The following is a 25,041-nucleotide window of genomic DNA, read 5'->3' on the forward strand; positions in this document are numbered from 1 at the left end:
TCTCATTCCCTCATTTAAAGAGTTTCATAAAGAGAAATGAACACATCCTAAAAGTAAGGACAGACAAGGTGGCCGAAGCAGTCGCTCACCTGTATGCAATCTCATACTTCCCTTTGTTCTTCAGGGTTAACATTTGCTTTGCATCATCCTGCACCTTAAGGACTCCAAAATCCACGTTGCCATCCATACCTGCAGAAATCCCATAAGGGGTAAGAGATGGTCAATATCTGAGTTGCTGTGGGCTACTCCAAGTGACAAGATGCCTATCTTAGGCTCTCAAGTGGGACAAAATCCTCAGCACCCTTCCCAGCCTGGAAGTTTAACTGCTCTCTTGCCCTTTCTCTTGCTTAGAGAATATCTGCAGGGTTTAGCAGACAAGGAGCCCAGTTTCCATCTCCTTGCTTCCAAGCACAGTTTCAGCTACTCCACGTGCTCTGCAGTGCCTTCAGGAGCTGCCAACTGCTTTTTCACATTGCTGTCATTTCGGTAAACCCAAACCAATCTGCATGGGAAATGACACATTTCAAAGCTGGGACATAAGAGGCTCAAGGCTCTCTCTGCCCTGACAGTGCTTCATGCCACGCAGCTTGAAGGACACATGCTTTATGGCCATGCTTACACGCCTGCGTTAGGAAAAAGTTCTCCGAAAGTGTGGTGAGGCATTAGAACAAGGTGCCTGAGGAGGTGGTGAAGTCATTGTCCTGAAGGTGTTTGAGAACCATGGAGATACAGAACTGAGGGATGTGGTTAGTAGGCAAAATTGGTGGTAGGTGAATGGTTGGACTAGATGACCTTAAAAAGGTCTTTTCAAACCTTAATGATTCTATGATTCCACCCCAACCCTTCCCAGGTGTTTTGGTTGCATGCAATGAAATGCATCTGGTTTGCTTTGTTTTGGGGCATCCACTGACCTTTGGAAATGGTGATGCTCAGAGCAACATCATAGGCTTCTGCTTGGATTTGGATATTTTCTATCTGAACAATCCCCAGGATGTTTTCTGCATCTGAAACCTAAAGCAGCAAGAAACAAACACTGCAGGGACAATTCCCCTAAATTCTATTGGTAGGTGATGATAGCTGGCTGGTTCCACCATGGCATACCCTACTTGGTGGACTACCAGTGATTTAAATCATAGAGAACTGTGGCCACCAAGCCATCCTTTCTTGCTGCTAAGGGTCCGTAAGCAGAAAGGAAGTTCACAAATGCTCAGCCCTCTGCCCTCCTTGCAGGTAACCCTTCCAGCACAACCTCCATCCCCGAGACCCTTGGTTGCTTTGTCCTGCTCCACTCAGGACAGCAACATCCCCTCACCTCCAGTCGGATGGTCTTCTTAATGCTGACAGCCTTTGTGGCTTTGAAATACAGATAGACACCCAGTTCTGTGCAGGGCTCCACAGTGCCTTCAGTTTGTGACACAGAGAAGTCCTCGCCAAGGTTCTCCAGCCCGCTGAGCCTCCAGGCTGCAGGCAGCAGCATGGGGTTGCGCAGCACCAGCTGCTTGCTGTCCCTCCTGCGGGCACACCAAGATGCTCAGCACAGGCACGAGCGTTGCACCTTGGAGCAGCCCTATCCTTCCCATTTGGCCAATGGCTCCTTTGAAAGATTGCTCTCCCTCTCTCTAGAGAACAACTTGTATGCGTAAAGGATGAAAGGATGAGAGGTAACGGCCTTAAGCTGGGTCAAAGGAGGTCAGATGGGATATTAGGAAAAATCTGAAAGAGCAGCGAGTCAGTGGCACAGCTGCCCAGGGATGGGGGTGAGTCACCATCCCTGGAGGTGTCCCAGAGCCCTGGGGATGTGGCACAGAGGGACGTGGGCAGTGGGCATGGTGGGGGAGGGCTGGGGTTGGACCTGGGGATCTGAGAATTGTGTTCCAATCTCAGTGATTCTGTGACTGTACGATTCTGAGCTGGTGGTGATGGGTTGACAGTTGGATTTGATGATCTTAGAGGTCCTTCCAACCATAACGAGTCTATGACTCTATAACCCAAAGAAGCTGAAGGGGACCTGGCTGATGGCTCTTGCTGCTAGCAGGGCAGCTGGGGGCTGACCTGTGCAGCAGCAGCTTCCCAAAGTTCACGTGCTTGGGGCTGACAGACAGCTCCATCCGCACCCCTTGGCAGCACAAGTGGAAGACCACAGGCTCCGGGTTGTCCTTAATGCAGCACACGAGCTTATCTTCCACCAGGCCAGCCAAAGTGGGGTATGCCCAAATGCTCAGTTCCTAGCCCCAAAAAGAGACAGAGAAGAGGTTTGGTGAGCAGGCAGAGCAGCTCCTGGGTCTGCATCACTGCACGCTCGCCTCCTACCTGCTTCTCATTGGGTTTCAGCGTCATGCTGGGAGGGTCTAAAATGAACGTGTCTGCTTTGAGATCGTGCTCGAAGAAGAAATGCATCTCAGCTTCCAAGGGGGTGATGTTGAGGATGGTTATCTTCTCACAGTTGCTGGGGAAAGGCAGCGCCTTGTACCTATTCACAAAGAGAGAAGGCTTCAGCATGCTGGGACCGCTGCGTTTATCACCCATCGAGGCAAGTTCTGCATGCTGGCAGCAAGAGGCTGCTCTCACCACAGTGTAACAAGCAGGCTAGGAAAAAGGAGCACACTGCATGCTGTGTTCAGCCTTCTGTTACTTCTACGTCTGCGCCTTCACCTGGTGCCCCAATCCCATCAGTGTGACAAGGCACAAGCATTTAAAGAAAGAACACTTTGCAAAACAAAAATTCAAGGGTCCCTGCAAGAATAAAAGTGATCTGGCACACGGGTCCTTCCTGCATCTCTGGTCCCTTCCCTGCAGGGTGTCAAGAAAGGCTTTTGCAAAAATTGGTTACAAAGGAAACCAAGACCCGAGTCCATCCATCAGGCTGCCTGAAAGATGCCCTTTTGTTTTTAAAGGGTTTTTATTTCATTTCCCAGGGTTGTAAAATATCACTGGATCTCCAGGGCTCCCATGAAGGCAAGGGCTTCATTTCTGATATTAAAAAAAGAGCAAAATTAAAAATAGAACCATGCCAGCAGTGACAATGACAGCTTTTAAGGCAGACCTCATCCAGCAGTCAGGTTCATAAATCCCACTGTTATTCCTCTGCAGGTCACACATACATGCTGGCAGGCCAAATCATAAAGTCTGCCTAATAATCAACATTTTATAATGCCACAGGCAGAATAATTGCTTGGCCAGTCTGCCCGTACAGCACAAAGCACTTTAAAAAGCACCATTACATTCACTGTCATAAGTGAGGAAGCTGAGAGGTGGAGGGAGGACATGAGCTGCCCAAAGTCACCTTGGCCATTGGGACTTTTGGGATGTCTACCCAGTACCAGCTGTGGCACCGGCTGCCAGCCCACCAGCACATACCAGTCTCTGGACTTCCCACAGAGCAGTGGCCCAAAGTGGAACACACCCGTGCTCATGACATACTGCTTGAAGATGATGTCATTGTCTGCTTTGCTCTTCCTTCGGTGAGGAAACACCACCCTAGGAGGGAGAAAATGGGAAGGTGAGGAGCTATGAGATGCTCCAACCAGGACAGGAAGCCATAACCTTCAGCAGCAGAGGTTCCCAGCTCCAAGCTGGGTGAGACACTGGAGTGCTCAGGTAGACTCATGTCAAAGGTGATGTAAAGTGGTGGAAAGTGGTCACTGGAGTACAATGGGCAGCCCCAGCTCCAAGTACAGAGGGAAGCAGAGCAGGGAGCAGTGATGAAGCAGCCTTACCGTGGGTCCTGGCTGATGGTGGGGTACACACAAATGCCCCTGCAGTGCAGCTGGTACAGTCGCTTTGTCCCCAGCACCTCAAAATTCATTGTCTGGTCAAACTGGCCCAGCACCGAGGAGGTGAAGTGTACCTTCAGCTCAACCTGGCCATGGGCAGGCACGATCCACCGACAGCTGCTCAGCCTGGCAGTTACAGAGAACACTTCAGATGTTGGGAACATGTCAACGAGACAAGGAGGAGGGCTGGGGACTCACCACCCAGCAGCCCATGGGAATGGCCAACCATTTGGTGAGATGGCTCTCCTTCCTCTCTCACCTGATGGGCTTCCCTGGAGAGGGGGCCACGTCCACACTGCTTTGCTCCACATCAGCAGGATGTGCTGATGTTCCCGTGCCCGTCCCATGGAGATTTTTCTTGCTCCGGGCAGAGCTCCGCTTCTCTTTCTTGACCTCCTTGCTGCCCTCAGTTTTTTCCTTCCTCGCTTTCCCTCTGGTGGGGGTGAGCTGCTCCTCTGACACCTGAGCACCAGGTGAGGAAGAAGAGGAAGAATAAAGTGAGACGTACCCTAATTCATCCCCGCCCTGGAAAGAAAGCTGCAGGTTTGTAGACAAACACACAAGAGAATCCATAAATGACCACTTTCTATTGGTTTCACATCTGCCCACTGCCTTGCTCTCCTTTACTGGGCTTTGTTCTGCCCATGAAATCTCTTTTCTGATTGCACCAAAGCCTCCATCCTTCCCCCAAACAGGTTTGTTCAGTTGAATCAGGCCAGGGATGTGCTGTGGGTTCCTGCAGACATGGAGCCCATCACTGCTCTTCTGCAGTGGTTCTTCTCCATCTCCCCCACCCGACCCCTTTGCCCTGGCACCTTCATGGTAGGCGTGATGGGGACATCCACAAGACTTTCGGATTCCTTCTTTTCTTCTTCTGCCATCGCACCTTCTGGCATTATGAAGGTGAAGTGCTTGAGGGCTTCTCCCGTAGGGGCCACTCGCTTCTCTGGGTAGTGGATCACAGAGTAAAATGCAGTAGGAGGAATGGGAGGCCCTGAGGGCCCCAGACCCAGTCTATCCAGGATCTGAAAGATCACAGAAAACTCCATCAGTTCTCAGTCACATTCATACTCACGCTCTTTCCTTTCAGACACTGAAAATTTGGCAATGTTTTTACGTGGAGTACTATGCTTTTTTATGCACACTGGGCTGGATGGGCTCCAGAGCAGTGCCAGGATGGCACTCCCTCTTTCCATCATTTGAGAAGAACTGAGAACCTTCCCAATCCCATAGCTGGCATGGAGCTGCAGCGGAACAACAGCACAGAGTGGGACAAGGCTCTGTGCCATTGTCACTTCGTGGGACACAAAGCACCAGGTCTTGGACCCGGTTTGAGTCTGGGTTTGAGCCCCAGAGGGCTTTACCTCCTCTGCTGGGGGCAGCTTTCCACTCTCCAGGATCTTCCCAATAACATCCTCTGCGTCCAGCACCTGGATATCCAAGCAAGGCACCCCGACGCCCTGGCCTTTTGCTGACTCTTCTGCACCTTCCCCTGCCTGTGCTTGGAATTCCTCCAGAGCCTTCAGTTTCTCCTGCCGTTCCCTCTCCAAGCGCTCCTTCTCTTGCCGCTCCTTCTCCAGGCGCTCCTTCTCCCTGTCCCTCCTGCTCTTGCGTCTGGATAAATGCCTGGTCTGTTCTTCTGTCCTCTGCCACACCTCCTCCTGGCTCCAAGAGGACACCAGAATGCCCTGAACTCTGTCCCAGTTTGATAAAATATGCGTGATATCTTTCTGTGATGCCTCATAGATCTTAAACCTCATGGCCAAGATCTTCTCACTGTCGCTCAGCGTCTTCTCCTTGGCTTCCTCCTGCTCTGTGGTGCCGGGTTGCACGGGCACTGCTGGGCTGGCATTCGTCAGGGGGACCTTGTTACACTTTTTCTTCTCATCCTTGTCACCTACAGAAGAGTCTGGGTGGTCCTTTGTAGACCCCTTTTTGTCCACCCCATCGCTGGTGTCTGAGCGGTTGCTGGTGGACGCGTTGGTGTTGCTGGTGGATGCGGTGGCATTCTAGGCAGGAGAGGAGAAAAGAAGTATTTCAAAGCACTGGATCAGTTCTTACGGGATGGTGATGATCACTGCAATAGTACAACCACCCACCTGTCTGCCTCCAGGCTGGCTTTTCTTCCCCAAGACACTGTCTTTTTCTTTTCCAAGCTCTCTCCTTCCCCGCTTAGACTTCTTCTTCAGCTCTTCTTCCTCCTTCAAGCGCTCTAGTTCCTGCCTCTGCCTTTCCTCAAGCTCTCGAGCTTGCTCCGTCCTCCTTCAGCAAGTCAAACAGAATACATCACTGAGAGTCATGACAGAATGACATAGATCGTGCCTGCCCATGGCCAAATTCAGGACCTACTGGGAATTGGTCTCATCTCCCAGGTAATAGCGATAGGATGAAAGGTGGTGGTTTCACATTGCACCAGGGGAGGTTCATGTTGGGTATTAGGAAGAATTTATTCTCCAAAAGATTGGTGAGGCACTGGCACAGGCTGTCACCATCCCTGGAGACGTTCCAGAACCATGGGGATGTGGCACTGATGAATGTGGTCAGTGGGCCTGGTGGGGGTGGGCTGGGATTGGAGTTGGGGATCTGAGAGGTTCTTTCCAACCTTAATGATTCTCTATGACTCTAGAGATAATGACTATGATTCTAAATTGTGCACCTCCTCTGATAAGGTTTGCCTGGAACGGAGCTCTACAGGTCCTCCTCCCCTGTGCTCTGCCCTGAGAGGGCCATAGCCAGAGCACTGGTCCCAGTTCTGGGCTGCCCAGTTCAAGGCAGACAGGGAACTGCTGGAGAGAGCCCAGCAGAGGGCTGCAGGGATGGTCGGGTCCTGGAGCATCTCCTGTATGAGGAAAGGCTGAGAGCCTCAGGTGGATGGGACCGGGCTCTTTTCAGTGGTGCCCAGCAACAAGACAACCATTAAATCAGAAAGCAAAAGCTGCAGTAATTCCCTTTCTGCAAAACAGGCTCTGAGCAACTACACTTTACCTAGCTATTGCCCTAGGAAACTTGTGCTGTCTGTCCTGAAAATCAGAGCCATTTGAAGCACCCTAGTCACCTCCCCCTGGGGAAACAAGCTTCAGCCTTGACAGAACAAAGAGCTGAGACTTGCTGTGGTGTCACTCAACCAAATCTCCAGCAACCTGCCTGCACCCAGCACGGGGAAGGGAAGAGGGCAGCAGGTGGGTCAGGAGCCCCATGTGGGATGGGAACGGGGAAACCCTCAGGGACACCATACTGGAGAGCTGCCCGTGTAAAGCTTACAGACCTCCTCTTCCTCTCACGCTGGACTTGGAGTATATGGTCATCAAACTGAGCTTTCTGCTCCTCAGTGAGGGCATCATACTCCTCCTCATCCATCTCCTGAAGGCGTGCTTTCTCCCTTCTGGCAACTTCTTCCTGCTCCCGTTCTTCCATGCACACATGAGAAATTATTAGCAGATACACAGAGCTTGGTGCTGGGGGTGAGCACACAAACCTTCCCAGACCCTCCAGGATACGCTGATAGTGGGGAGCCCCAACCCCTGCTGTGGTTTGATAATGTCCCAAAGTGCTGCTTTGCAAGAACCATGTCCCAGCGTGGAGGATGCACGGAGGATAGGTACCATGCCATGAGAGCTTGCACTTGCATCCAAGCTTTAAAGACACAGATTATTGCAAGGTAGGTGTTTTGCATATCATGAAGATATACTTTAAGCAACTGCGAGGTGAGTGCTGAGGCAGAAGGTTGGATATCAAGAAAAACTCCTCTGAAAGAGTGCTTGGGCACAGCTGCCCAAGGAGGTGGGAGTCACCATCCCTGGAGGTGTTCACAGGCCGTGGGGACATGGCACTGAGGCATGTGGGCAGTGGGCAACATTGGCAGTAGGTGCACAGTTGGGACTAGGTGATCTTAGAGGCCTTTTCCAACCTCAGTGATCCTATGGTTCTATGATACTAAAGGAAGGATTTAAAAAAACATTTCTTACAAGTTCTGTTGGTTATGTCCAGGTGGACGCAATGGTAAGGCTGAGAGCTTGAGAGGACATTTGAGAGGTATGGAGATGATTCTCACCTTCCTGCTCTTTTGCAGCCATCTCTTTGGCTTTCCAAGAGGCATAGTCCCGGAACAGGTTCACAAAATAGATGTAAGGACGGTTGTTGATAGCTTTGAGCAGGCAGAGGAGGGCAGATGCCATGCTGCGTGCAAAGAGGGTCTCCAGGCCATCAAAGACCACTCCCTGGTAGCAGTCACTCAGCTGGGAATAAAGCAAAAAAAGGAAGAGAGAAAGTCAGCAACAGCATGCACTAGGCTCTCAGCTTGGCAATAAATGCAGATGTGCAAGGACACAAGCCATCTTGTTGTCCATCACCTTGGAGCTGGTACTCCAGATCATGGAATCATAAAGGTTGGAAAGACCACTAAGATCACCTAGTCCAGCCATCCTCCCATGCCAGTAATTGCTCTAGACCAAGTCCCTCTGTGCCACATCCACCCTCTTCTTGATTACCTCCAGAGATGCTGACTCCCCCATCTCCCTGGGCAGCTGTGCCAGCACGTTTCTACTCTTTCAGAGATACATCAGCTCAGACAACCTCCCGCGCTCTGCCAACTGATGGCATCTGCATCTTCACCAAGATGCTGGCAGCCAGGACTCCCTCCAGCTGTCCCCTAACACCTTTCAGTGTCTCCCACCCTCCTGACACCCAAAGCAGAGGATGTGCCATACCTGCAGCCTCTCTGACAGGATGGCTCCCAGCACATCCTCGGGCAGCACGCAGCTCATCAAGCCCGTCTCTCCAGCTGTGCTCCCTTCAATGCTCAGCCACTGCTGTGTGGGGATGCAGGGAAGCAGCGAGAGGCGATGAGAGCTGGAGGAGCCCTGCAGAAGACAAATTAAACCCCTTGGAAGAACTCTAGGCAACTCCAAGCGCTTGGAGATAAGCTCTGAGGTATAACAAAGCTGTGAGGTGAGGGCTCCAGGAGAGAGCCCTGGGGGACACATCCCTGGGACAGCAGCAAACCAAACTTGTAACACAGCATCCTGCAAGCTGCCATGCTGATCAGGGCTGCACCTTGCCAGCAAGCCACATGGCCCAGCAGAGGTTTACTTCCCACCTTGAACTATACCCAGCACTACTCAAAGACACTCGAAAAGTCTCATGAATCACCAGTGTGATCATTCTTCACCTGTGAGCCTGCTGGGTCCGTGAGCTGCTGTTTCTGGGATTGGGATGCATGGTTTTCTGATCTCCTCCTGCCTGTTGTTGCACTCGCCCGGCTGCGGGAGCTGACAGAGTGCAGGCTGGTCTTCTCCCCAGAGCTGGACTGGCTCATGTCCAGGCTGTGCCTGTGCTCAGCACCAAGCTGAGGGGCAGATGGGTCTGTGCTTTGACCTGCAGAGGGGACAGAAGCTCAGCAGGGCCCAGAGGTGGACACTGCTAGCTGAGTGTGTCATTGGGTTTTCAAGCCATTTAATGTACAACACTGTGTCCTTCCTAACACACAGCCATAAAATCATAAGACCATTAAGGTTGGAAAAGACCTCTAAGATCATCTAGTCCAACCATCCACCTACTACTCAATATTAAATACTACCACTAAAAAAAGCTGCATGGTATGTCCCCTAAAGATCAAGCCAAGGGTTCACCCTTCAGGACCATTGTTTCCACACCCTACATTCTCCTACAGATGCTCTAATGCTCAGCCTTGCCCCAGCTGCCATCACCAATCTCCACTGGAGCTACATTTTTAATGCTGGATATCCCAATCCATCCCATCTTCTCCCAACCCAACCCAAGGCTTGGCAATGCAAAGCTTTCCTTTAAAGCTGATGTCTGCCCTCAATCTGCACTTCTAGGAGCACCAGCTGTCCAACAAAACACCTTAAAAGTTGCTGGTCTCATGTGGGGAACAGCATAACATCCATGAGCTGATGGCGTAAATAGGAAAAATCTCTGGAGAAAAGAGTCAGTCTGCAGCATGTCTCTCATCTGAAGCTCCTCGGGGAGGCTATTTTTCCCTTCCTCTCATGTTTGTGAAATCACTCTCCAAGCCAGGCACCTAGTGCTTAATGAGCCACTTCACAGGGCTTTTTCCTCGTTAAAACAGGCAGCAGTTCTGCCTGATGGCCACGGAAAGCTGGCTGAATTTAGCTTTGAGGAAATAATAAAAACCCTGAGAAATATGCAGGTGTGCTTCACCACTCTCAGGAAAAGAGACATGTGCTAAGCAGCCTGCAGGCAGCAGGAAGCGTCCCTGTGTGAGCCCTCGAAATGAAGAGATTTCAAACAACTGGAGAGGGTTTGTGAGCTGGCTTTGCACTTCTACACACTGCCAACTAACAGAGCCATAGAATTGCAGAATGGCTTAGGTTGGAGAGATCATCTAGTTCCAACCCCTTGAAGTGGGTAGGGCTGCCAATCATAAATCAGGCTGGCCGGGGCCCCATCCATGGCACTGGGCTCTCTCTGGACAGCAGCTCATGTGGAGTAATTAAGTAGTCACGGGTGCTTGGGATGGCTCTGACCACACGTCTGGACATACCAGCATCCTCCGTCTCCTTGTGGCTCTGCTCTATGGCAGTCCTGAGGCACAGCTCCCACGCACGGAGCCCAGCTGAGCTGCTCCTGTCGGAGATGGCCTCCATCACCAGCGAGTCGATGGACAAGCAGGCTGTGCCATAATGTCTGGAGAGGGCGACCGCAGCCGATGTCTTCCCTTGAGGGAGAGGAAGGCCTACATGGTGACACTGGCATGGGAAACCAAGAGGGAAGCAGCCTGAATGTGGCTAGAAATGCTGTTCCAGAGAGGGAGATCATCTCCATCTCACTGCCACTCAAGAGCTTTGTCCCACGTGGCCACCTCAATGCTTCAGCCCCGTCCCACCACCATTACTGTCTCAGAAGGCTCTTCATGCAGCACTGAGGCATGTTTGTGAGGGTCAGGCCTTCTGGAGGCCACAAGCCAACACGCTCCCATGAGGCAACATAGCTAAGGCCACCTAGTTTGAGGGGACACAAGCCCAGCTGTACAGACACAAGATGAGCCACTTCCACCAGTTAGGGGAAGGCCTGGTGCTGCATTACACCCCTGCAGATCCACAGACACCTGACTTCAAGTGGCAGCCCACCAGGATGCCTCTCGCCCTGCTCCTCCACCCCCGTGTGGCACACGCACCAGCCAGGGGTGCCCCATGGATGATGATGGCGATTCCTTGGCGGTTTTGGGCCTCACGGCTCTCAGGAGAGATATCGATGCCCAGGTGGCGGGCGATGGCTCTGAGGACAGGGCTGTCGTGCAGTTCTCCTGCAGCCTCCTTGCTGCTGCTGGTGCTCTGCTGATGCTCTGCTGGGCAGAACATGGTACAAAAATCAGCCTCTTGCACACCGGTGATACTCAACTTCTTCCCCACCCCCTCAGATCCTGGGAGAGGAGACTCTGCTGACTCCAGTATCACACCTGGGGCTTTCCCATGCTCTTCTTGCATTTAGGATCTGCCTTAAATTGCTGCTGACGAGTCCCACTCAGAATGCAGCAAATGGAGTGGCAGAAAGGGGAAAGCACAGGCATTCAGTGATGCCTAAAGGCCCTTCTGCCACAGTGGACAGAGAAGAGGCAATAATCATAGGGCTCTGACCTGCTCCATGTCTTTTCTCAAGATCTTCCTCCTCTTCTTCTCCCCTTTCAGATTTAGAGTCCACCTTGTTGGACTGGCTTCCATCAGAAGTGGAGGGAGGAATGACTGAGTAATGAGATGAGAGGGTGTGAACGATCTCAGCAGAGTGCTTTCCTCCCTGATCCAAGAGAGACTGGACATCTTCACCGCTGGCTGAGGAGGAAGGACAAGGAGAAGGCTGATGATGATGAACACAGCCAGGCAACCTGTTCTTTGCCATTTGTCACTTTACACAGCCATATGAAAAAAGATGGAGAACCCCCCACAAAGCGAGATGCCCAAGGCACTCAGAAACCTGTCTCTGCCTTGGGGGAAGTTCGAGTTTGTGCTTTTGTTGTTTGGAAGGAAAAAATTCAAAATACTGGTGATGGTGAACCTGGTTCTACTGGCTGAGGAGCTCACTCAATCTTTGTGGGTGAGACACATTCAGGACAGCCTCACCATTTTCCTGGCCTGCTGGATCCCCAGTCCTGGACTTGGCCTGCTCATCCTGCAGCCTCTTCTGGTCCTGGTAGTATTCCAGCACCTCTGGGGGCAGCTTCTCACCCGGGGCACGTGGAGGCAGCAGTAGGGTATTGCGGCAATCATAGTCCTTCAGCATCCGCAGGATCTGCATGCATAAGGAAGAGAAACCAAGCAACACGTGAAGAAGAGAAGACTTGACCATGAAAGGCCACCAGATCTTGCCTTGGGGACTTCCTACATTTCCTCAGGAAACTGAAGTACTATGAAGCCATGGCACGGGGACCAGACCTCCTCACCTGCTCCTCAGCAAGGTACTGCTGGTCAAACTCCAGTGAGTAAAACTCAATGGGGAACTCGCATGGGTTCTTCACTACCACTGTCCCTGCTGCCCCACTGCTGTACGGCAGCAGAGGTCCCAGCTCGAGCACTGGGGGGTCGAACTCCAGTTGTGGCTCCAGCCCACACCCCGAGACTTGCAGCTGCAGAGGCTGGCTGCTCTGGCAAATGTTAATCTTCAGCTCGCATCTGTAGGATCTCTGAAAAGAGGGTTATGTTGCTCAGACACAGCCCTGGCACTGCTGTATCAAGCAGCAGAATCAGGTAGAGGCAAATGAGCTCTCACAGGCTAGAAACTCTCTGCTCTGGTCAAAACATGTTTGACTCTGGTCAAAGCCACAGATAAGATGGTTACATCTCAGCTAGCTTGTTACATCACTGGGAGCACTCCAGGCACATAAGCATCCGTGTCCATACTGCCACATGCTAATAGGCTCCAAGTCAGATGTAACCTAAGTTTTGGGAAGGTTTCCTGGCTCAATCTGTCTCCCAAAGTGCCTGGGCCACGTGACAGGGATCACTGGCATCACAGTGGTGTGGATGTCTGTGCTGCCGTGCCCAGCAATGCATCTGATCAGTCTGCTGTACTGGCAGGATGAGCCCAGAGCAGCCCTTCCAAGGCTCAGCCTGCAGTGTGCTCCTTCTCCCTGTGCTCTCGTTATAGCTCTGCTCAACTCACCTCTTCAGTGGGTGTAAACCTGACCCGCATGTTGCATCGCTGCCCTGGGGCGAGGTCCCCAGCCAAGGGCAGCACCTCGAAGACGCAGGGCTTGGCCTTCAGCTCCTGCTGCAGCTTCCGTCGCACGCTCGCTGGCAAATGTTTATCAACCTGGGCACAGAAACCAACCTGTGAGGCTCCTGTGGGCTGTAGAGATGGACCCAGCATTCCTGCAAGTCTCAGACACAGGGCTGGGGACAGGGAGGCACGGGCGCAGATGGCAGGCAAGAAGAGCACCAGACAGGGAACAGGTTGAGATGAACCAGCCTTGCCCTGTACCCTCCAAAGGCTTCATGAGTAGTAGCCTAAGTGCTCAGGCACTGATAGGAGGCAAAAAAGGAAACAGAAGCCAAGGAAAACCAACTGATAAGCTACGCGCTGTCCCTGCTTTATAGAATCATAGAAGTCACAGGATCATTAGGACCCCTAGGATCATCTAGTCCAACCATCAACCCATCCCTCCATGCCCACTAACCCATAGAATTGTTAAGTTTGGAAAAGACCTCCACAAACATCTAGTCCAACCATCAACCCATCCCTCCATGCCCACTAAACACTACCTTCTTAACAGGCTCCTTCAAGGTAATGAACCATTTACAGGGCACCTGGAACTGATTGTAGAGCTGGATGGTTTCCTCCTGACACTGCCCACACTGGACAGTGGAGAACTCCAGGCTGTCCCTGGAGATGCAGAGGGACGGCATAGTCACACAGGCACGAAGGCAGAGGTGAAACGTGGGGCCTCCTGTGACCTGGTGAAGAGCAGAGCGTCCAGCCGAGAGCCCAGGTGGGTCCTGCTGCTATGTCCTGCCTGACAGGGGTGACAAAAGGTGGTACCTTGATGGGCAGCAGCACATCTGCTGCTCCCAGTGGCACGTTGGCACTCTGCGGGTCGAAGCGCACCTCGAACGTCTCGGTCTCGCAGTATGGCAAGTTTGTCACACGGTCCAGCTCCACAGTGAAACCTTCAAGGATGACAACGGAGCAGCTGAGATGAGTGACCAACGCACCAAAAAGTCACACAGGTGTGGCTGCTCTGTAAAGGAGTCCCTTTCACCTCCAGAAAAGACTTGCTGCCCTGTCTTACAAGGAATCCTTCACCAGGCACCCCAAGGATGGTTGGTGACCTCCTCAGAAGGGATATCCAGCTAAAGTTCCCTTATTCAATGGAGGAACCACAACTTGGAGGAGGCATCATTCATCTCATGGTGACTCAACATGGCGTCTCATGGCATGGTGGATGACAACCCTTACGTCAAAGCCTGTTTTGGAAGCCTCTTTTGATGAAGAAGAAGACCTCACAAGCTCTTTCCTCATGAAGTATGAACAGAGGTGTTATGACACGATGAACCAAAGCATTCCTCAACCACAAAGGGTCCCCCTGTTTGCAAAGCAAGCCCACAGAATGTACAAAACCTCTTGGTAGCCAAGAGGTGGAGATGCTGAGAGGCTTCCCAGGTGATTGGGCCATCTCAGACCTGCAGCCAAGCATTTGGGCAGCCACAGGTGGGCCAGGACTCTGTCCAGAAGAACTCGGGTTCTGCACCACTGAACATGGGGTCCCGAGGAGAACCAAGTTGTACAAAAAAGCACTCAAAACCCTCCATGTGTCCAGGGGCCATACACCATCAGAAATGGTGAGAAGCACCTCCATCCCACTTACCTGTGTCACGCAGGACACGTCCATCTGCACAGAAGGACACAGGCAGCTGCCCAGTGTTGGTGATCTTCACAATGTGCGCATGGATGTTACCAAGAATGACGTAGCCGAAGTCCAGGATGTACTCAGGCAGCTGCACCCTGAAAGTAGGAATAAGGAGAGCTTTTAAAACATTTCTCAGCTAGCAGTGAGATCTTAAGGAAAAGAAGGTTAGTTTTAAACGGTGTAAGTGCATGGATATGAGTCCACGGATTGTAGAGTCCACGAATCTTAGCTCCCCTGCTATGAAAAGCCACTGTAGTCCATTGGATCTCCAATGGTCTTGATCCAACTCCAAAAGACACTGGTAGAGGCAGTAACCAACACCCATGAGATTCATGGGAAGGTCTTTTTCCAGAGGAATCCCACTCAGCAAAACACAAACCACCCGTTTTGCAGTGTCTTCTTCCTCAGTCATTTGTTGGAACAAAAGAGGCCAGCCTCTTTCAGAGCTAGTTAGAAGGGGTGTTGCCCGTGGTGATGGATGGGCAACATGGTCTGCATTGGAATGGAACAGGTGGGGAGCTGGGCACCCCCAAAGCTTGTGGGTGGCCCTGCAGATGGGAAGGCACCCAACTGCTCACAGACAGCATCCCTCTGGATCAGGTCCTTCCCAGGTCCCTGGCCAGTCCCAGCTCTGCAGGAGATCTTAGGAGCAGTGGTGCTGGCTGTTACCCTTGGGGCACCTAAAGGCAGGGAGTCCCCACCAACCTGAGAAGCCTCCGAAGAGCTCGCTGGTCAAAGACGAAGTCCTCTGGGAGACAGGAGAGCAGGAGCTTCTGCTGCTCCACGGCGTATTCCTCTACCAGCATCTCTTCCATTTGCATCTGCAGCCGAATGTCCAACTGTGGAGAGCAAAGTCAGTGGGCTGGTTGCCACCTATCAGATCAGGTTGCCAAGGGCTCCATCCAACCCAACCTCAGGCACCTCCAGGGATGGGGCACCTACATTCAGCTATTAAGTGCCATAAATTGACATAAAGTGACAGAATTTGTGAGCAAGCACCCCAGCGATGCCCTGCATCTCCATCACGAAGTGCTATAAACTCAAAGATGATACAGAGAAGATGGATGATCACAGGCAGAAGGTCCCAGGTGGCAGCAAGGCATACCCAGCCCCACTGCAGAAGGGTGGCACGTGCCGAACAGGACAGAACCATGTTCTCACCACCGTATCCAGGTCATCCACGGGTGTCTCAGTGGCTGTGGCCTCCCCAAGAACAACTGCTTCATCTTTCTGGCTCTCTTTCTCCACCTTCTCTCTTGCCTCCTGGAGGATCTTCTCATATTTTTCATTTCCTGAAGGAAAAAAAATCCAAAAATAGAAGTGGGAGTGCAGCACCAATCTCATGTAATCTGGGAAGCCCATCTCCCCCAGCCTTGTTCTCTCCCAGTAGCACTCCGCAGGCAGTCTATGGCAAGCGGGTGCTGCTTTTCCTCTGAATCTGGATGCTCACTTCCACCCATCTTCCCCCATACAGAGGAACACCTCACCCCTGCAGTGTGATGCTAATCTGTCCTTGCCAAGTGCCCTGCTGGTCATATAGACAATCATCCTTCCAGCTGGCAGGCACGCTGGCAAGCCCTTCCTGGGGCAAAGCCCACATGGGTTCCCTTTACAGGGGACTCAAAAAGCTGCTGGAGGGCTGGGTGTTGGGGTGTGACACCTCTCAGGCCTCCAGGTGGGTGACAGCCACCCTATGGGTGTATAGCACAGAGGAAACCAGGGGACCTTCCTGGGGACAGAGAGGCAGAGCTCACCTCTGATATTCCTGGGCAGATCCAAGCAGATCCTGGGAAAGCTCCCCTCCCCTTTCAGAGTGATGATTTCTGGCTCCAAGTGCCCCACTTGGATCTGGAAAGTCCTGCAGAAGGCTCCAGGTACTCCTGGTAGGTAGTAGACCTTCAGCACCTGCTCCTGGTTAGGTCCAACATAACCCTGCAGAGAGTGGGAGAAGGAAGGGGGAAGGCACCAAAGAAAGTTGGGTGGACAGACAGTGAGAGATATCAGGAGCAGAGAGGGGAAAGCAGAAGTGCCAGGGCTGATGCTGCTACAAGTCTCAGCTGCGACTTCGGAAGCTCACAGCAAGAGGGCATCAGCGTGTCATCCTTGTAGGATGCTAGGCGCTCCTCTCCTTGCTCCTCTCACTGCCCCGCAAAGCTCTGCAGGAGCAAGGGACCTGCACCGGGGCTGCCCATTTCTGGCAAGGGAGCCAGCTAGAGGGCAAGAGCAGCCCTTCTCTGTCCCACAGGGCCAAGGTTCAGTGCTTGTGCTGCCCTGTACTCACCGTGCTGGGCAGCACCAGGGGCACGCCAGGCAGAGGGCAGTCGCTGGGGCTCAGCACCTGGTACTGGAATCCCACCTTGCCACTGTTCTGCAGGGTGAGCTCTGCTTCAGCAACTTCATTAAACAGCTGTGGAGGGACAGAAGATGGGCACTGAGCCTCCTAAGGTGGGACGAAGCTAATGTGGGGATCCCACAGCTGCAGGGCATAGGAACAGGAATCAGGGCTGGCTTGTAGAGGTGCAAAATCAACCACAACAAGAGGACCAAATACCACCAAAAATCAAAGATAAACCAGGACAGCTGCCCTGTTCTGCAGTGCTAAAGTCTAATGGCCACTTCTGGGTCACCACCCCACCACTCATCATTTATCCTTGCAAAGTAGCATGTGTGTTGCAATAGCTGGATGGGCATCTGTCTGCAAGCACTAGTGAAGCTAGCAGCAAAAAGAGAGACAGTGCTGCATGTAATTAGAAATATCTGAATGGCTTTTAGTTGAAAACAGGGAAAATAGGAGTTATTCTGGGGAAATTCTCTCCACCTACTGACTGGGAAGCCCAATTCAGCTTCTCCCCTAGTTTATTTTGTTACTTAATCAAAAGCAGCAGTAAAGAGCATCTCCTTGGGTCTTAGCCTGGAGAAGCTGGATGTCCTAAGGACATGTTCCTCTGCAGATCATCACCCTTCTGCCCAAGGAAGCAGTGCTAGAAACCTTGAGGAGCAGGAACTCCCAGCTCTGGAGAAGGGAAATGGCCATAAGAACAACAGCTGGGATGCAAGATGTGTTACACAGGTGCTGGAGGAAGGGCAGGGAAAGCTGTCCACCCGACAGAGTTGCTGAAGAGTCCTAGACCTTGCTGAAGATGAGGACCAGCCCCAAGAGAAACTGTGGTACCTGCAGCCCCCAGTCGATCTCTGTGACATCGAGGAGGTAGCTGACGACTGAGGCCTCCCCACTGAGCATCACTTCGTAGGTTGGACCCCCCTGCACCTCACACAGCGCCGTGATGTGGACCACCAGGTTGGCGTGGCCAAAGAAGGTGAAGGTGACCTGCTGGCTCTCGCCTGGCTGCAGCTCGCCGTGTAGCGGCAAGATGTCAAAAACCTGCAGGAAGGGGAGGTTGGGGTAGGGAGCATCGAGGTCAACGCAGAAAAGCCACCCAGCCCTGGGCTGAGGCTGGAGCTCTGGCTTGGAGTGAAGGACGTGGCTGCAGGGGCACTCAGACACACAAAATCATCCTAACCTCTTTTGCAGCCATTCTGCTGGAAAGCAGAGGAACCACGGGGAAATCTTCTCCCATACTCACTAATTAATGCTTTCATTAATACATTACATTAGCATAATTTGGGAGGTCTCCTGGCAGCAGTGCATTCTCTCCACAGCAGATCATGCCTTTAGAAGCTTTAACTGCCTTTGGAGAAGCACAAGACTTGGAGCTGAGAGTCCTGCAGCTGGGGGAGGGCTCCAGCTCAGCCCACATTGCTCCTTGTCATTTTTACTCCTGAGCACCAACACATTGCCCTCTCTTAAAATGCTGCAGCAAAATCCACTGCAGAAACTTCCTATAGTCTACTTGATTAATGCCAAGAGAATGAATAATGCCCACTTGATTAATGCCAACAGGGTGAATAATGCCCACAGGTGTGGTCCTTGCTCAGCCCTACCACACGTCCTGCATGGCCTTTCCTAGTGCTGGTTGCTTCATCAGCACTGCACAATGCTGTGCTTGGAGGGATGCAAGGCCACCGAGCAGCTCCAAGGGCCACCAGCATGTGCAGGGGCCAGGCAACTGCTTGCTGCACTGAAAATGTGGAAGTCAGACCAAGGAGATAGCTCTTACCTCCTCCACACCCAAGGCAAGGGGCTTGTTCTCCACAAACTCCATGGATTCCTTGGTCTCCACCAGGCTCTGAGTCTCTGCAGCACTCACCATCTCTACAGCACTCTCCAGTTCCTTGACAGCAGGTGGTAGCAGCTGGAAAAAGAGCACTAGGAGCTGCAGCAGGAGCTGGCTGCTCGGGGGGAGACCAATCTCAGGAGCTGGACTCGATGATCCTTGTGAGTCCCTTCCAACTTAGGATATTCTATTACTCTGTGATTCCATCTGCTGCCACATCCACATCCCACCTGCATGGGCTCTTCTTTATTGAAGAATCATAGAATATCCTGAGTTGAAAGGGATCCACACAGATCACAGAGCCAGGAGTTGGACTCCATGATCCTTATGGGTCCCTTCCAACTTGGGGTATTCTGTGAACCAACAGTGACAACCCCCTATGATTATCTCAGTGGATAAGGAAGAACCCTGACACAGCCGAGATAGAACCCAGGCACCAATCAAACATGGAATGTCCCTGCCATCAGTTCAAATGTGGCCCATCCACAACTGATGCCCCAAAACTGGACAGGTGAGGGTCTCCATGCCTAAAAAAGGGACCCAGCTACAAGAGAAGAATATCAAAAACTGAAAAATAAAGACTTGGGAAGTGACTGGCAGACCTTCAAGTGCTGCTTAGGTTTCATCTCATCTGCTCCCCACTGCCAGAGAGCTGAAGATCTCCACTGGAGTGATCCTTTTGAATGGCTCCATCCTGGCCAAGGCAGCTGAGATGCTGCTTCAGTGGTATTTAACCTCAAAAGTGCCCTCAAAAGAAGAGAACTTGTCCTTGGGGTTTTGATCCCTATTTATACAGGAAGGCTTTGTAATTGCTCTTGGAGTTGAGGAATATGTGCTTCTTCTTAATTAGAAGAAGTGTTTTGTGCTGCAGTCTTGACTTCAATAGTAGCTGCAAGAGTATTTAGGGGACATCCTTAGACCCAATTAGAGGCTCCATCTCCCCCAACAGATAAAATACAGGGGAAGGCTGAGTTTTCTCACATTCCCTTTTCTTCTTAGGAAGAAATGGCAAAACTTGGCCATCTTCAGCACTCTTCAAAAAGGCTTTTTGGCCTTATATAGTTTATTCTTTGGCCAACAAGCAGTTACAGAGCTTTCAGCTAACAACCACTACTCACTTCAGCAATGTAGGACCCCAAGACTCCAAGCACAGCTCCCCATCCTCCTTCCTACCCTACAAAAGGAGCTACAAGGGGATTAATTCCCTTCCAGCCCCAACAGAACCTCTCCAAACCCACCATCCTCAAAGTCTTTCTGCACTACACATACACGTCCTGGTTTCAACACCATTTTGTCATATCTGCATTTCCAAAACAAGCAAAGCATGCATTCCAAAAGATGCTAGCCAGACTCTTCTAAGCTTACAATCTCCCTTCTCCCCAGAAAGGCTATACAGATACTGCCTAAATACAGCAACGTGAGCAGAAAATCAAACTGCAGTACAGATTTGAGGCAGTTTTGGATCCTGCTTAGGCACATCCACTTGAATTTCCCTGGTTTACTTGTGTATACATGACAACAAAGCAGGAAATCAAAAAGACTGCATGCTTCTAACTCAGCATTTAGCCACACTGTTCTGTGCAGCCACAGGGTATCGTTGCTTCTGGCTAAGAAAAAACACGTGGACTCACAGCATTAACACAGCTGCTACTAGGATGCAAGCAGGTGCAGCCCTTCTCCTTGAACTTCATGCTCATTTTGGCATTTCCTGACCCCACCACCACCGGGATCAACCTTCAAAGCACACCAACAGTCAGCAAAGCCATTCCCAAAGCCGGGTGACAGCAGACTGTCTGCAACCTCTTGTTGGGATGCCCCATCTGCTCTGTGGCTGTCAACGCAACATCCAAGCAGGAGGTCTACAGGAGACTCTACCTGTGTCTCCAGGGGTCCATCTGCATCTGCTGGCTCTGGGGCAGGTTCTCCTGCTGCTCCCACTGCTTGGTCCGGCTCCTTCACGTCCATATCATGGCTGCTGCTGCCTGTTGATGCCAAGGGCTCCATCGGGGCCCCCTCTTCTTTCTTTGGTTGGGGTTTGATGAAATATTTAGGTACTGGAGGACTGAATCTAGAACAGAGAATACATCTGAACAGGGACCTGCCGTGGGAATCCTGCATGGGATGGATGAGCTGTTCAGCAGGATGAGGCTGATGGAAGCCACTGGGAATAGGCTCAGCTCTGTGCCTGGAATGAGGACAGAACCAAACAGCAGTGCTAAGTACTTTGGGAGAAGGAGGCCTTGGCTGTTTTTAACCAAGGGCTAAGAATAGGCTTTTGCAGCAGCCTTGGGTGCTTCACTCCTAGCTGGGAATTTGGTGCCTGCCCTTATCAATACACTCCCTAGTGGGTACTCATGGCTCAGCAAGCCCTCCAGCCAACATCCACCCTAGCAAGGGAAAATAACCACAGCTTGGAGCTGCTTGAGATAAATACTACGGGGTTAATAACTCCTGAGGAGAGGCAAAGCCCTGAGATGGAAAATCCATAACCATTTATTAAATTACCCGTGGTTCTACAGAATGGTTTGAGGCAACTTCGCGGCGCCTCGACAACAGCAATATTTCTCATGCTGAAGTAGAAGCTCTCTGGGACTCCAGGAGTTGATGTGATCATCGAGTACTGCTGCAAGGCAGCCAGGGACCACTTCCAGGGGGAAAGCCTGGAAATGGGAGCAATAAGTGCAAGACGAAAGGGAAGGAATCCCCACAAGCCAACGGGTCAAAAAGAGCTGCCATGCTTCTGCTTGCTGGGACATGAAGTCCCAGCAAGGGACCCCAAGGTGAGGTCTTAGGAAAGCAGCAGGAAGGGGGAGATGAACACAGGGTCCATCTCACCCAACCCCAGCTGCCTGCCACCATTCAGGGTCTCCCACTGCGTGTGCAGCTCAAACCTCCAGGGAGTGAAGAGTGGGGATGGGAGTGCAGTTGGATGGCCACTGGGGAGGGAGGGAGGAGGCCCTGCCATCCCCAGCTCTGAGATGCCAGAAATAAGGCTGTCTGTGAGCCTGCTGGGGACACAGCTTCACACTGCTTCCCACACCCTCCTCCCAAAATAGAGGAGCTAGAAATCACGCTGCTGCTGCCAACCCGATGTGACGATGCAGGCTGAGCAAGAGCCATCAGCACCAGGACGGTCACCCAAACTGCATCTCGCCACTGCAGCTGGCTGGACCCAAGCAGTCTCTGCTTTGAGAACAAGCATTCCTCCTCCTCACGGGGCACTGGAGCAGCAAGAGAGGAGACCCGGCCCCATAGACTGCAGGATGCTGCTCCCACATTCACCTCCTGCATGTGAAATCACCTGAAACCTCAATTGACCCATCACTTTCCATCAGAAAAATCAGAGAGGGTCTTGAAAGCTCCTCTTGCCACAGCTTCTGCCTCTCTCAGAGCATTTCCATGGGATCTGACAGATCCCCAACCACCAGTGGCTGGGGCAGGGCCAGGCACCATGAGCACCTGCACTTCTCACCCTGCCCATGGGCACAGAGAGATGTGGAAGATGCTTCTGGAGGAGGTCAACCCATAAAGCACCACTCTTCTTTCAGTTCCAGGTGACTGCACTGCAAATAGCCTTCACTTGCTATACCCCAGTGTGTTCCCCAATGCCATGGCACTGCTCTCCAGACCACCATGGAGAGTCACAGAACCGTTAAAGTTGGACAAGACCTTTCAGATCCCAAAGCCCAACCCCCACCCACTCCCACCATGCCCACTGACCACATCCCTCAGTGCCACATCTCCATGGTTCCTCCAGGGACAGTGACTTCCCTACCTTCCTGGTCAGCTGTGCCAGTGCCTCACTGCTCTTTCTGAGAATAAATTGTTCCTAATATCCAACCTGACCCTCAGAAATCCCAAGTTTTCCTCGTTTCATCTCTTCATCATCTCTGCCCCTGAGCTCAGAGCCTCCCGAGAGCTGGCTTGCATCCCAAGCAAGAATTGCAGCTCTCCAAACTGAAAAGACCCAAGACCATGGGGCAATGGAGAAGCAGTTACCTTGGAGCTACCAAAGCCCCAGATCTGCTGCCCCAGGGGGCCTGTAAGCTCTCTGAGACACAGCAGGCCCATGACAACACTGGGGAGAAAGGTGTGCACACTCCTGGCCCTCATGTGAGACTCCCCAGCACTAGGGCACGACAAACGCGTCCATTTCAGATGTAACTTTTTGCTACCTCTCTCCTCTGGCAGCTGACAGAGCGCTGCTGTCAGATTTTTGCCTTGCACTGTTTTTCATTGTCTCTATTTTCCATTTCTTCCTTGTTATAAAACCACCACAAACAAAGGCCCCATCAAGTACAACAAGAGATTGTTTTTGTCAGTAACGAGGCAGGGACCTGGCTGGCAGGGTCCCTGCAGTGCAGCCTGCCGGGGGATGTGGCAGGAGGGAGGGCAGAGGAACAAGAAATTATTAATGCCACAGAAGACCCACTTGGGAGGAGAAAGACTCCTTGTTTGTTCAAAGTAAATCAGCAGAAAAAATCCTAGGTAGAAAAGAGAGAGACACTTCCCAACTCAACAAGCCCCTTCCACTAAGGATTTGCTGGTGATGCATTGCTCTGGGTTTGTAGCCATGAAGTTCCCACTGCAAAGGCATCAGATCAAGGCAGAAAGCGGGTTTAATAGATGCCACAGCTGTGCAGATGGTTTGCCCTGGAGCATGGACCACATGGAGCATGCTAGCTGCCTCCCAGGAAGGTTTGTGTACCTGGGTCTCAAACAGGGACAGGGACAAAGGGGTCATGCAGGACAGCAGTGCCCAGAAGGAGCCATGCATTGCTGCTTGTTCCCATAAAGAAGAAAACTTTGGAGAACAGCTGACCATAGTGCTGAGCCTTAGGCAGTAGCAGGAAGGATGCGTTTGTTACAGATGTTTCTGGTTATTCTAGAAACACCTTGTACAATCTGCAGATGCAATGCTTTCCTTTTTGATGGAAATCTCAAGTCACACCGAGGAGCCACGACGTTCTTCCCTTGGAAAGGGGCACAAGTCAGTCCTCGTGGAAGAAACCTTAAGGATAAGAAATCTTAAAGACAAGAAATGTGGTGTTTGAATTTGGCTCTGCCTCCTGCTGGGTCGTTCTGGAAATTGATCCCAATGCAGCAGAAAACAATGCAGTGCAGTACTTAACTCAGCTTGGAGTTATCAGAGGTGCAAGGGAGGGGGAGAAACTGATCTCAGCCTGTCCCTGCTCCGTATTTTAGGGGAGGAGGAACCACGAGAGATTCACGGCTCAGCAGTGTTGGAAAAGAAGCACGGTTGGCGTGACCTGGGCATGTCCAACCACAGCAATGCTTGGGCTGGGTGACATGATTGCTCTGCTTGAGGAACTAAAGAGTGTGGAGGAGGAAAATAATGCATTCAACAGTTAGAAGGGGAAAAAAATAATCTAGGCACAGTCTTGTCCAGACAGAGAAACAACATTTTTATCTCCTGGTCAAAATAAATGTGTGTCTGATTGATGCTGGGAGCCTCTGATGATGGGCTCCAGCAAGGTCAGATGGATGGATGGTTAAATTCCATCAATCTCGCCTTCATGGGACCCGATGTTTGATTCTCCCCATGTCAGGCTGAGTTAGTTTGATCCGATAATTTAGAATACCAACAGTGCTTAATGCGGACCAGAAATAATATCTGACATGCTGCCCTTCTGCTGGGCTCTTAATGAGCAATTTGAGGTGTTAATAGCTTGGAGACTGTCTTCATTTCCAGCTCTGCCACAGAGAATCACATGGTGTCTGCTGAGGGACCCGGGGAGAGTATATTAATGCTTAATTAAGATGCAGAGCAGAAATGGGAGCTGTCGTAACATCCTCCTCACTAACAAGCCAGCACAGGGTCTACACCCAAGACCAATGGAGCACAGGCTGCCATGCTGCCCAGTGCTGGAATTGCTTGGTGCTGCCCAGCCAGTGGAGCTGGGTGACTCAGCATCCTCTGCAAGAACCACTGCCTGCGGGCTCAGGTCCAGCAAAGCCAATTTATGTGGGGACAGGGTGATTAAAAGCTGAAAAAAACAACTCATCTCTCATATTTCCAAAAACTCAAAGAGGTTCTAAATAATAAGAGTAAAGATAAACAGGCAACCGGCCAACAAGTGGCCCCAGAGGAAATTAATTCCACACAGGCTTTGGTGTAATGTGCTTGTTTCTCTGTTATTATAAAATATAAGCATTGTTCTATCATCAAAATTAGATTCTCCCTTTAGCTTGT

The 25,041-nt window shown here is 51.6% G+C and overlaps 1 protein-coding gene across 1 annotated transcript in view; it reads right to left on the minus strand.

Annotated features, from left to right (window-relative positions):
* HYDIN (HYDIN axonemal central pair apparatus protein) overlaps positions 1-25,041 on the minus strand; it is a 105,112-nt gene that overhangs the window by 18,836 nt on the left and 61,235 nt on the right. The window contains exons 24-54 of the mRNA XM_019619791.2: positions 20,703-20,895; positions 18,771-18,905; positions 17,825-18,034; positions 16,934-17,059; positions 16,407-16,584; positions 15,814-15,944; positions 15,358-15,491; positions 14,611-14,747; positions 13,785-13,912; positions 13,508-13,699; positions 12,909-13,058; positions 12,190-12,429; positions 11,870-12,038; positions 11,390-11,581; positions 10,930-11,097; positions 10,297-10,470; positions 8,941-9,146; positions 8,480-8,632; positions 7,825-8,008; positions 7,039-7,180; positions 5,873-6,035; positions 5,138-5,782; positions 4,589-4,798; positions 4,033-4,235; positions 3,717-3,899; positions 3,358-3,477; positions 2,311-2,470; positions 2,053-2,225; positions 1,313-1,511; positions 912-1,011; positions 90-189 (exon numbers count right to left, since the gene is read on the minus strand). Coding sequence (XP_019475336.1) covers positions 90-189; positions 912-1,011; positions 1,313-1,511; positions 2,053-2,225; positions 2,311-2,470; positions 3,358-3,477; positions 3,717-3,899; positions 4,033-4,235; positions 4,589-4,798; positions 5,138-5,782; positions 5,873-6,035; positions 7,039-7,180; positions 7,825-8,008; positions 8,480-8,632; positions 8,941-9,146; positions 10,297-10,470; positions 10,930-11,097; positions 11,390-11,581; positions 11,870-12,038; positions 12,190-12,429; positions 12,909-13,058; positions 13,508-13,699; positions 13,785-13,912; positions 14,611-14,747; positions 15,358-15,491; positions 15,814-15,944; positions 16,407-16,584; positions 16,934-17,059; positions 17,825-18,034; positions 18,771-18,905; positions 20,703-20,895 — 5,598 coding nt within the window. The remainder of the gene's footprint in view (positions 1-89; positions 190-911; positions 1,012-1,312; positions 1,512-2,052; positions 2,226-2,310; positions 2,471-3,357; positions 3,478-3,716; positions 3,900-4,032; positions 4,236-4,588; positions 4,799-5,137; positions 5,783-5,872; positions 6,036-7,038; positions 7,181-7,824; positions 8,009-8,479; positions 8,633-8,940; positions 9,147-10,296; positions 10,471-10,929; positions 11,098-11,389; positions 11,582-11,869; positions 12,039-12,189; positions 12,430-12,908; positions 13,059-13,507; positions 13,700-13,784; positions 13,913-14,610; positions 14,748-15,357; positions 15,492-15,813; positions 15,945-16,406; positions 16,585-16,933; positions 17,060-17,824; positions 18,035-18,770; positions 18,906-20,702; positions 20,896-25,041) is intronic.

Source organism: Meleagris gallopavo, chromosome 13 (assembly GCF_000146605.3).
Source record: "Meleagris gallopavo isolate NT-WF06-2002-E0010 breed Aviagen turkey brand Nicholas breeding stock chromosome 13, Turkey_5.1, whole genome shotgun sequence".
In the NCBI taxonomy this organism is placed as follows: Eukaryota; Metazoa; Chordata; class Aves; order Galliformes; family Phasianidae; genus Meleagris; species Meleagris gallopavo.